This window comes from Podarcis tiliguerta (genome assembly GCF_965153285.1).
Source record: "Podarcis tiliguerta genome assembly, chromosome: 16".
In the NCBI taxonomy this organism is placed as follows: Eukaryota; Metazoa; Chordata; class Lepidosauria; order Squamata; family Lacertidae; genus Podarcis; species Podarcis tiliguerta.
This window is the reverse complement of record NC_139549.1, coordinates 19,293,020-19,305,206: the sequence shown is the minus strand read 5'-3', so window position 1 is coordinate 19,305,206 and position 12,187 is coordinate 19,293,020. Positions and strand designations below refer to the sequence as shown.

General features: G+C 50.0%; 1 protein-coding gene across 1 annotated transcript; it reads left to right on the top strand.

The window, feature by feature from the left end:
* The first annotated feature begins 1,393 nt into the window (after window positions 1-1,393).
* On the top strand, window positions 1,394-11,239 carry FAM89B (family with sequence similarity 89 member B). The gene is made up of 2 exons (XM_083417437.1): window positions 1,394-2,536; window positions 8,864-11,239. Exons 1-2 carry the CDS (start codon window positions 2,279-2,281, stop codon window positions 9,146-9,148), a joined length of 543 nt encoding a protein of 180 aa, XP_083273563.1. The 5' UTR covers window positions 1,394-2,278; the 3' UTR covers window positions 9,149-11,239.
* The last annotated feature ends 948 nt before the right edge of the window (window positions 11,240-12,187 follow it).

The window sequence follows — 12,187 nt, the reverse complement described above, 5'->3', positions numbered from 1 at the left end:
GAAGTTGGCCAATCCTATTTTAAAGCTGCCCCGGTCTGTGGCCAGAAACAGAGGGCACCAGGCTGGCCTATGTTGACTATGAGCTACTTCCTAGCACCATTTCCTGTGACTGTCCTGATCCTTTCTCTCTTGAGATGCCAGAGATGGAGCCTGTGACCTGCATGCAAACATGTTCTGCTACCAAGGTATGGTCCTCCCCAGTTACGCAACACTAAGCCCCAGTCTGGCCTAATACCTTGGTGTTCTGCACTGGAAGTAAACAAATCCAGTAGAGAATGTTACCGCAAGCAGGCAACTGTAGCCTGCCCTATCATGATTCCTGTTGGGAAGTTGGGTGTCATTTGAAAGAGAAAGGATGCACTGAGAAACGATCAGTCAGTGGCAGTCTTCCAGAGCTGCAGTCTGATAGCGGAAAGGTGCCAAGCTTCTCTCCCCGCCAATAAACACAAACTGCATTTTTCCTAATCAGAGTTAGGCAGACCTAAGCAGATCAAAATCGGCAGGCTTAGCGTTCTACATAGGGTCAGCATATGTGAAGCACAATGGTAAAAATATTAGCTTGTCATTTGGAAGGACACAACAAGGACTGGGAAATGGTAACCTCTGGCGGATTTCTCACTAGGTCTCAGACTCCAGTAAAGCAGTGCTGGAAAAAAGGAACACGGCTTGGTTTTTAGCTCATTAGCCATTGCCAAAAGCAGGGAGGGCTCTACCATTGGCTAGGCAAAGTAGCCTGTCACAGATGGCACATAGTGAATATGGTTAACAGGTGGGAAATTCTGAACTGACCATTCTTGATAAAGCAAATTATTTGCTCAGGGGAGATGGGTTGATATTTCCTCCATGAAAGGCAAGGGTGATATACCTGCAGGGATGGCGTTTGAAGATCAGAGCTCTCGCGTCACACAGAGGCAGAGAGTTTAGCGATGCTGGAAGCAGCCTGAGGGTTTGGGGTACTCTGTGCATCCTCAGTGACTTCTTAGGAATATAAGAAGCTGCTTATACCATGTCAGACTTCCCTATATAGCTTGTCTTCTAAAGGTTGTATAATTACTTATCTCCTTGGTTCCGGAGTCGCATGACTCCATACCCTCCAACATTTCTCCGATGAAAATAGGGACGTCTTAAGGAAAAGCAGAACATTCCGGGATCCAATCAGAAACTGGGACAATTCCTGTAAATCTGGGATTTGGAGGGTCTGAAATAGCATAGGAACCAACTCCTAGGGGCAGAGGTCCCTTCGCCCCCCTTCCCAGAAAGTATTTCAAATGGTGTGCGTGTGCCGCGTCTTGTGATCGATTATGCGGGCGGGGCTTACCCCCCCCCCCCCATTTTTTATTCAAGCTGGCACCCTAGATATATAACCTAAAGAAACCACGGTCTCCGCTGACCTTCATTCCAAGGAAACGGAGCCCTGCGTCAGCGCAGGCACCCCTGCAGTCCCTTGCCGCGCTCAACAAGCCCCTTTGCCAACCTGGAGGCGCGGCACCTGCGCTCTCCCCGTCAGTGGGAAGGGCGTCGACTTCTGCACGTGTTCCACGTCCGAGAGCTCATTCCCGGCCCTGAAAACGGGCTCAAGCGGAGGAGGAGGCCCGGCGTCCTTTTGGCTCCCGCTGCGGCGGCCGCCCCTTTAAGCGGCGTCCTTGTGCGCGCCGCGCCGCCACGGCAAGCAAGCGAGCGGGGAGGCAGGCAGGGGCGCTGCTGGTGTGGCCGCCGCCGCCGCCACGGGCAGAGCGTGAACAAAGGCGGAGACGGGCGCCGGGCGGAGCTGCGCTCTTCGCGGCCGGGGCACTTCTCCTGCGCCAAGAGGGTCGGCCGGGAGGGCACCGCCGTCTGGTGTCCGGCAGGGCCCCGAGATGCGGGGAGCCAGCTGGGTCGCCTCCGAGCCGACCTCGGTAAGCTAGCCGGCCGGAGAGAGAGAAGGACAGCGCGGGCCTGTTTCTCAGCCTGCATAGGTCCCTAAGCCAGCAGTTTCGAGGGGGCCTCTGAGCATAGCCAGAGTGCCTTTTTCTCTGCAGCCAAATCGGCGTGGAGACCGGTAGGCCCGAGCCCCCGAACCTCTCCTTTTTGAAGCGTCTCTCCCACCCGCCATCTCTGTTCACCTCCGTATATGGCTGGGGGCTGGCTAGCTCTGCCGTCCGGTGGGCGCTCCCTCTCGGCCTCCGGCCTCTTGTCTCAATCCTCGGGCGCGGGTGGTGGCTGATTTCGACTCCCCCCCCCCCGCTTTCTCTCTCTCCTCTCCTCCCCCACCCCCCCAAACATATTCCTCTCCTTCGCCATGACTTGCCTGCAGTCCTCCCAGGACAGCCTGGCGGGGAACGTGTGCGCCATCGAGGGTCTCCCCCCGCTGCCCAAGGGGCTCAGCGGGATCCTCAACTCCAGCGGAGGCTCGTGGCGCGAGATCGAGAAAGTTTACAGCAAGAAGACGCGCATCCAGGACGACCTGAGCAAGTCCCAGGCCGCCTCGGAGAAGCTGCTGCTCCGGAGCAAGCCCGCCAACCTCGACTCGGCCCTGGCGGTGCTGCGCAAGGAGATGGTAAGTCGGGACCCTCAGGCGGACCTGTTACGGGGCAAAGGGAGCAGGCCGATTTGGGATGGCATGAAAGAGGAGGAAGTTGTTAAGTTATCTGATGTATTATTACTTTTGTGTATGTGCCCGCAGGGAGACGCACCTGTGGGATTTTCGAGCTCATGTGCCAACATAACTGGGCCAGCCTTGGATGCTGTGTCCCTTGTCATTGGAGGGGGTAATTTACTATTCTGCCTTGGGCAACAAATTGTCTTGGGCCACTCAAGTTTTGGGTTCCACCAGAATGTGCATTTCTCAAGTCCTTTCAAGCCACCTGCATAGATAGTGATATTGGGCTACGAAATTCTGCCGGTTTTTAGACCTCAATTGACTGCAAGGATATGACTTTGTCTGCAGGAATCCAGAAAGGCACTGAATAAGGTTTCTAGCTGGTCGAAAGGCAGGGCACAGCTTAATTTTGTTCCCCAGCAGATCCTGAATAAATAACACAGGGCAGTTATGAGTGCGCAGTTACGCATATTCTTTTTCACAAAAGTGACTCAAAGCGATGTACCAAAATAAACACTAGGATCAAGAGTAAAGCAAAGCTAAAATGCAAGAGCCCACTCCACTAAAATGATGAGTAAAAAAAACCCCACACAGGTCCCAAACATACTTCCAAAATTAAGGGCCTGGGTGAAATAAGGATGGTATTGCCTGGTGCCTAAAAATGCATAGTGATGGTGCCTGGCATGCCTCACTAGGGAGAGCATTCTACAAATGGGGAGCCACCACTAAGAAGGCCTGTTTTTGTAATGCTACACTTTGGAGGGGAGCTCATAGATAATGAATGCAGAGCCTAGGATGGTTCATGTGTGGAGAGGCAGCCCTTGAGGCACTGGAGTCCTGAACTTTATAGGTCATACCAGTACTCAGGATTGAGCTGAGAAGCTAATGCCAGTCAATGCAGTTGTACCAAGAAAGCCGTCTGTCTGCAATCTGGTTGCTGAATGCTGAACCAGCTACCATTTTGGAACTCTCTTCGAAGGCATTCCCATGTAGGCATAATGTGATCTAACCTAGAGGTTTGCCAGACAACAGAAGTTAGGCTATCCCTGTCCAGATAGAGAGAAAAATATAAGCTGGGCCATCGGCTGAAGCTGATGAAAGACATCAGCTCAAGTGACGGTAGTGGACCCAGAGGTACCCCCATTCAACACGCCTGCTCCTTTAGAGGTGTTTGACCCCATCAGGCCAAACATCACCCATCCGGTCTAGGAAACCATCAGCTAACAGCCCCTCTGGATTAAGTTTTAGTTTATTGGCTTTCATCCAGTCTGTTACAGAGGTCAGACATCTGTCTAGCTAGCACATCTGCTGCCATGCCTCCACGTCTAAAGGAGAAATGGAGCTGTATTTCATCAGCATATTGCTGACAACGCACTCCAAAACTCTGGCCGTTTCATATAGATGTTAAGCGGCATGGGGGATAAGATCGAGCCCTGCAGCACTCCCCACTGAAGGCTCTATGGGGCTGATTGAAACTCTCCGAGCCTAAACCCCGATTGAAATGGCTTTAGAAAATTGGTTTCATGCAATAATCTTGCCCAAGAAGGGGACATTGGGGACCAGCTAATAATTACTTAGGGTGGGAGTCAACTTATTGGAGGCCCTCCCCAAGGACTTCTGTTGCACAGTGGGGCTTCCCCTTTCCCCCACAGCCCCCAGAATTGGCTCAGGGAGGTGGGGGGTTGAGAGAACCCCTGCAACACAAGGCGGGAGAGGACAATTGTTTGGTCTGGCAAGCCAAAACGCTTGTTCTAACAGAACAATCACCTTAGCCTGACATGGAGTTCCTTGCTTAGGTTTTCCAAACCCAGGGAGGGTTTCTGAAGGGGGTGGTCTTTGCCACCACCTCCTTTAGACAAGTGGGGACCACCCCCTCTCTCAAGGAAAGGCATTGATCGCCTGGCTGAACCACCTTCCTTGCTAGGTAGCTCAACCCTAAGTTACATTATTGTAAAGCTGTGTTACCACTTTCTGGACTTGAGGAGGCCAGATTCGTCTTTTCTTAGTGCTCTGTGGTCTGCGCACAGCCCTAATCCGATGTGCCACATGGTTTAAATTTCCATTTCCATCCCATCTCCCTTCTAAATACACGTGGGACTCAGCTACATTGGCAAAGAAAAGGCGTTTTATATGTGTTGCTAAGGCATTCTTACACTGTGACACCAGGTGGCACTGTGGAGTTCCATTTTTGGCCAACCAGATTTCTCATACAAAGTTTGCAATGTGGTTTAACTGAAACACTTCTTTGATGTGTCTAGATCCAGCCATGGTTTCTGCTCCCTTTTATTCTCAAAACAACCCGGTAAGGTAGGGTAGATTGAGAAGAGAGTGGCTGGCCCAAGGTCATCCAGCCAGCCTGACATGGACAGGCATAGATTTGGGGTGCTGTGCTTCTCATTTTCCTGCATCAGCCTCCTGCAGGTTGCACAAGGCCTCCCTCCAATTCTGCAATTCTGTGATTTTAACTTTACTTTCCCCCGTTCCTACTCTCTAACTACGACACTACACTTACTTTTTTATTGGACTTGATTGCAGAAACCTACGTATTTTCTGTATGCCAATGGTCTGTTTGTCCTTAAAAACCTTTTTGCATGCCACATTGGATTTCCTCCTGGAGAAAAGCATAATCATCCCCCCGCCCCAAATTATCAGTTTAGCCAGATGGTAAATATGCTAAAATGCTTTTGGATCAACCTGCATACATCGACTGGGCTCAGTAAAACAGCACCATGCAAAGTGCATGATCACCTGTAAAATACAACTAGGATCAGCGTATTTTGCCTCCTTGAAACAGTCACCCTGGATTTATGCATCTTTAGAGTGTTTGTTATCTGCCGTCAGATCAGGACAAACTTGCTACTTACAAGACATCTTTGTTTGCAGTCAGTGCCCAGGAAATTAGAAGTAGTTACGTGCACTCAATCAAATGTCAGGCTGTGAAGATCATTTGATATAAGCCAAAGTCTACATTAATGCAATGCTCAGTGGTGTCCAATGGCATTCCGTGTTAATGAATTCTAAATAGGCTAGAGTAAAACATAAGGTTTTTTTTCCTACAGCTGTTGTTAGTGTTTTGCCTTGAGACCCATTTTGTAATGACTGGCAGTTTTAAAAGTAAGTGAAAGGAGAGAGTATGGTACAGTGGCTAGAGTGGGCGTGAGGATCCTGTGATCTACAACTCTCATCATTCCTGACCATTGGTCTGCTGGCTGAAGGGGCTCCTGGGCAATGGAGGACATCAGGTGCTCCCATCTCTGTCTAGAGCTTCCATCTATGAACTCTGGGAAAGTGGGATTTGTGCACAATAAGGCTATGTCCTCTGCAGTGTTAGAAACTCAGATATATAAGCTAATTGCTAAATGGCACCTAGGTTATGGTTGCCACAACGGAATGTCTTTCCCCCCAATGATATATTATCATTATCGTCATCATTTCTATACTGCTTTATATTTTAAAGAAGAAATGGTTCACAACATTAAAACATGAAATAAAACTATCCAGAATCGAACAAATCCAAGCTTCAAGGAAAATATTTCAGATCCTTCTCTTACTTTCCCCAGTCGCCAACCTGACATCCACAAATCTCCACATGGTCACAATTGGACCGTCGCAAAACGCGCCTGGCGCCTGACTAATTTCTAACACTGGTCTGCTGCTGGAGGCAGTATGCCTCTGACTGCCAGTTGTCAGGAACTGCAAGTGGGGCAGGCTGCTTTTGCCCTCGGGTGCCGCTTGCAGAATTCCCATAGGGGCATCCGGGTGGCCACTGTGATGAGAGGAGGCTGGGCCAGACAGGCTGGTGGTCTGAGACACCAGGGCTCTTTTTACGCTGTACGGTTGGGTGCAACTGCAGCTTTTCCTGTGTGTGAGGAGAATGAGACTAAACAGTGGCCCTCCCCCCCCACGAGGTGGTTGGGAAAACAAACTCAACAGAGACGACAAACCACCCTTGGAACTGCAGTCCACTTAAAATCACAGGCAACTCCCCACGGATCTGTGCGTGTGGGCATTGCGCAGAACCCAGAAGTTAATATAAAAATGGTAAAAATGTCCCTAGAAGAGCCCAGAAAGGGCAAAAAAGGCATGGAAACCGCACCTAGCAATCCCACAAGCCTTTGCAAGTGCAATCCCAGGAGCTTTTGAGGCCTGCGGAGAGTTGGAGTTTTTAAATGTTTTTTTGGAAGCCGTCCAGAGTGGCTGGGGAAGCCCAGCCAGATGGGCAGGGTATAAATAATAAAATTATTATTATTATTATTATTATTAGAAGAAGAGTTTGGATTTGATCTCCCGTTTTATCACTACCTGAAGGAGTCTCAAAGCAGCTAATATTCTCCTTTCCCTTCCTCCCCCACAACAAACACTCTGTGAGGTGAGTGGGGCTGAGAGACTTCAAAGAAGTGTGAGTAGCCCAAGGTCACCCAGCAGCTGCATGTGGAGGAGCGGGGTATCGAACCTGGTTCACCAGATTACGAGTCTACCGCTCTTAACCACTACACCACACTGGCTCTCTATTATTATTATTATTATTATTATTATTATTAGAGTTTGAGCAAGGAAGTTTGGAGGGAGTCTGGTTTTTTAAAAAGGGTTTTTCAAGGTTTTCCAGAGGTTGAGAGGTTCTTCGCAGGCTTTTCCAATGTTGTTTCAAATATGCACTGTTTCACTTAAACACAGCCCCCACGCAAATTGGGCTGGTTGCCTGTAACCGTTAAATGTAACGAATGGGAGTCAAGGAGAAGTGTGACTTGGCATGGCTTCAAAGCATGTGCTGTGCATTCCTCCTCCAGCAGGGAGCAGCAGAAACACACAGCAGAAACCCATACTAGAAACCCATTTTCAGTTTGCAGCAATTGTCTTCTGGCACCATTTTTTTATTATAGCTTACTCTCTCTCTCTCTGTACTGTAGGGGCTTACACCTCCCTGCAAATACAGTCTGGCAAGTGTCTGTTAAGCTGGGCAAGCTATCAATATGCATAAGAGATCCAGGAACTACCATAAGTATTTACCATCTCAAAGGAACAGCCAGGCAGTCCAGAAAAGGCAATCAGATAAGGCATTATCAGGTATCCTGGCAGACAGGAGAGAAGCAACACACTCAAATTTCTGCTGGGGACCACCTCTTTCTGTGATGTATGTCTGATGTTTTAGGGGGTGGTCTTGAACTACAGGGTAGACAATTTTAAAAGTCTATATAAGAGCTTGCACACCAATGTTCTGGGGGAGTGGGGGACCCTGTTTAATAAGGGTCATACTTACTAGCTGCTTTGCTTCTCAATATTCTCTGGTTGGCCTCTGTTAGTTTCTCCTACCTAACCCCTACAGTCCAAAGACAAACGGAAAGCTTTTCCCATTTCCTTCCTCCTTGCAGAGAAATATTTGAGGTCAATTTGGGAAAGTCAAACTGGCTTCAGGATTGCTCTCCTGTACTACTTCAGACACGTGGTTTATATACTTATGTATGTGTTTGCCTTGTACATTTATGAACATTTATTTTATATATATAAGCCCTTAGAATTCCTATAACAGTACATAATAAAGTGAGACGGTGGGGAAAGGCAGTGCGACCAAAGCTCTGTGGCAGAGCTCATAATTTGGCATCTCCAGGTACATCTGGGAAAGATGTCCCAAACCCTGGGACCCTACCCAGACCCTGAGATCATCCTCGGAGGCCCTTCTCTGTGTGCCCCCAATGCAAGGGGTCCGGAGGGTGGCAAGATGAGAACAGGTCTTTTCTGCAGTAGTTCCCTGCAGAGGATTTTTGATTCAGTTGATCTTTGGCCTGCTGCAAGGGTCTCCTCATGATCTTGTTTTGTTTAAGCACAGAGGAGGAGAACAAAAAGCCCTCAAAGTCAAAAGGGTCGATTTGACATCAAGGGCCAGGAAGCTTAGACTTCTTTATCAGGCCAGCTCCCATTTATTGGCCGAGGGAGCCGGCGTACAGCTTCCGGGTCATGTGGCCAGCATGACTAAGCCGCTTCTGGCGAACCAGAGCAGTGCACGGAAACGCCGTTTACCTTCCTGCCGGAGTGGTACCTATTTATCTACTTGCATTTTGATGTGCTTTTGAACTGCTAGGTTGGCAGGAGCAGGGACCGAGCAACGGGAGCTCACCCCATCATGGGGATTCTAACCGCCGGCCTTCTGATCGGCAAGTCCTAGGCTCTGTGGTTTAACCCACAGCGCCACCCGCATCCCATGGAATAAGTAGCAAGTGTTGAACGGCTGGGACTACGGGAAGTGTTGCCGATTCTCCAGCTGAGCCTCTCTGCTTTTCTTTGTTTCAGGTGGGGCTCCGGCAACTGGACATGTCTCTGCTCTGCCAGCTCTGGTCCCTGTACGAGTCCATCCAGGAATACAAGGGCCTCTTCCAGGACATGTCTTCTTCGCTGCACTCGGAAGGCAGCCTGGCTGCTGAAAACGGCTTCTCGGATGAGGACGAGGACTTCGAGGTGGATCAGATGAGTCCCGACGGGCACAAGGAGAACCCGCTGGGCCAGCGGCTCCGCCTGCTCCAGCCCCAGAACTCCCGGGATCAGTGGCTCCAGGACTCCTTCCACATCACCATCTGAAGCCTCTGTCTCTGCTCCGTGCTTGCCTTTCCCCCCCTTGTGTGTCGGCTGCCGAACCTGACTCCTGCATCTTTCGCAAAAGACGTTCAGGGTGGCGATGGAGGGGGTCTGTCGCTGGCAGGAGCGAGAGGAGGGCTGTTTGCATCAGGCAGTTTACAGCTGGCTCCGTCATAATCAAATGACCCCTGAGGAGAACTACCACGTTACGCTTCACAATGAACCTTTTGGGGGTTTAGCATTCAATCACCGCCAAGATGTCACAGAGCAATCTTTCCAGAGAGAGAAAAAGAGGTTTGTGTATGTGGCCGGTTCAGGAACAGAGTGCAATTCCTTTTAGTCCTCTAGGCAGTGGCAGACTTTGGGCTTTCAAATTTCAGCGGCGCCCCGTGCAACACCGAAATCTGCCTCTTGCCTTCCATTCTAAGTCCTTGTTGCAGCATCCCCTCAGCTTGGCACCTGTTGCGGGTGAACTGGTTGTGGTCCCCTAAGTGCGCATAGAACCACAGAATCGTAGAGTTAAGAGGGAACCCTAAGGGTCATCCAGTCTAACCCCCTGCAATACAGGAATCTCTGCTAAAGCATCCATGATGCTCCAACCTCTGCTTAAAAACCTCCAAGGAAAGAGAGTCCACAATCTCCCGTTCCGGTGCCGAACAGCTCTTAACTGTCAAGAAGTCCTTCCTGGCGTTTAGTCAGAATCTCCTTTCTTGTAACTTGAAGCCATTGCTTTGGGTCCTATCCTCCGGAGCAGGAGAAAACAATGGGCTGGAGTGCCTGCCTCCAGTCCAAAGGCCATCCTCTTCTCACTCAGAAAAAGGGGCTTATGGGACAGATGAGCCACTGCAGTCATTAGGTTTTAAGCATCTGGCTTCCCATTGTGGCCAACCAGGTTCCTGGAGAAGGGATGGGAGAGCCCTCCAGCCGCTGTCATCCCTGGCCACTAGCCCTGTGGCCTCTGGGAGCAGCGTTGGGGGGGGGTCTCCAAGTTTCCCCACCCCAACCTAGAAGAAACCTCCCAGCGTTGCTGCCCAGCAGCGCTTGACCTGACCCTGCAGCTGTGCCAGAAGGGAAGTCTCCTCGAGAGGAGACAAGGAAGCCCCTTCCATTTCAAAGAAAAGCTGCAGCCCTGTTCCGTGTACATGGTGCTTGAGGCATAACTGAGGCCATGCCTGTGGCTACCTCACTGTTTGTTTCTGGGGAATGCGTCACACCTCAACTAGGCACTGTATTTTCCAGCTGAAAGAGACTTCTTGGGCTGGGGTAGCAGGATTTCCCTCGGCCACCTCCCTCGCTTAGTCCCTACGGCTGCCACTCCAAACCTGCTCTCTTTCTCTCTTTGGGAGATGAAGCCCCACATCCCTTGAATGCAGGAGGTCCCAGGATCAGTCCCTAGCAGCGCATCCCCAGGTAGGCAACAGCCCCTTCCTGAGACCACGGAGAACAGCTGCCAGTCAGTGTAGACAGTACTGAGCTTAGAGAGGGACCAAGGGTCTGACTCTGAATATAAGGCAGCTTCCTGTGTCTCTAGAGCAGGGTTTCCCAAACCTGGGTCTGCAGCTGTTTTCAGGCTACAGTTTCCATCATCCCTAGCTAGCAGGACCAGTAGTCAGGGATGATGGGAATTGTAGTCCAAGAACAGCTGTAGACCCGGGTTTGGGAAATGCTGCTCTAGAGGCTGAGCCTCTGTCCCAGACTCCACCCCATCCCCAGTCCTTTGGAATCATCCCAAAATGGCGTAGCTGGATAGGAACTTGCTGTGCACGAAGAAGCTTACTTGCTAGATTTTTCTAGGCAGAGTTGCGTTTGCTGGATTAATTATTAGTGCCTCGGCCGCCTTACCTAAAAAGCGGCCTCTTTAAAATATTTAATTATATATGATTGTTCTGGGTTTTTGGTTTTAATTTTAAGGCCTTGAAATACAAGGGTTGGGGCAGACCTCTGCTTCTCTCCCATCCCGACACTATATAACTGGGTACAAACTTTGGACGGCTAAGTTAATATATTGTTTTGTTTCTTTTTAATGGGGCATTTTTGCAACGGAGCCCATTGCAACCGTGGCGTGAATCCAGGGAATAAAATGGCCTCGCAGAACCAGGTCTTGTCTGCGTTTCATTCCAAGCTGGGGCGGGAGCAAGGATCCTGGTTTTGAACAACCTCTAAAGCAGGGGGCAGCACCCTTTTTCAGCTGTGGGTCGGACCACCGTCCCTCAGACCATGTGGTAGGCCAGATTATATTGGGGGGGGGGGTGAACGAATTCCTATGCCCCACAAATAACCCAGAGATGCATTTTAAATAAAAGGACACATTCTACTCATGTAAAAACACACTGATTCCCGGACCGTCCGCGAGCTGGATTGAGAAGGCGATTGGGCTGCATTCGGCTCCCGGGCCTTAGGTTGCCTACCCCTGCTCTAAAGAGATCTCTTGTGTTTCATGATGGGCCAGGCCTGCTGCTTGTTGTGGAATCTACTGGAGCCACTAAGAATAAAATGTGGACACAGGTGGACACACACAGGACCAGCTCCAGCTTACCATGGCTCCTCTGGGGCATATTCACTTCAGCTTTTGTTTTACCTCCCAATCTGAATGGTCTTGCTGCGGTGGGGAGCAGCAGGCCCTAGGCCATACCTATCTCCCCAAGCCACACCCCTCACTTTTAGGGTTTTTTCCTGGTTTGGGGATGAGTCCTTCAACTCAGATTCTGCTCCTTCCTTGCCTTGTTGGAGAAGAGAGTGCTGTGTGAGAGTACTAGACCAGGGTTTCCCAGACTTGGGTCTCCAGCTGTCTTTGGGACTACATTTCCCAGCATCCCTGACCACTGGTCTAACAACAACAACAAATTATATATATATTATTTATACCCTGCCCGTCTGGCTGGGTTTCCCCAGCCACTGGGCAGCTCCCAACAAAATAATAATACAATAACGCATCAAACATTAAAAACTTCCCTAAACAGGGCTGCCTTCAGATGTCTACTAAAAGTCAGATAGTTGTTTATTTCCTTGACATCTGATGGGAGGGCATTCCACAAGGTGGGT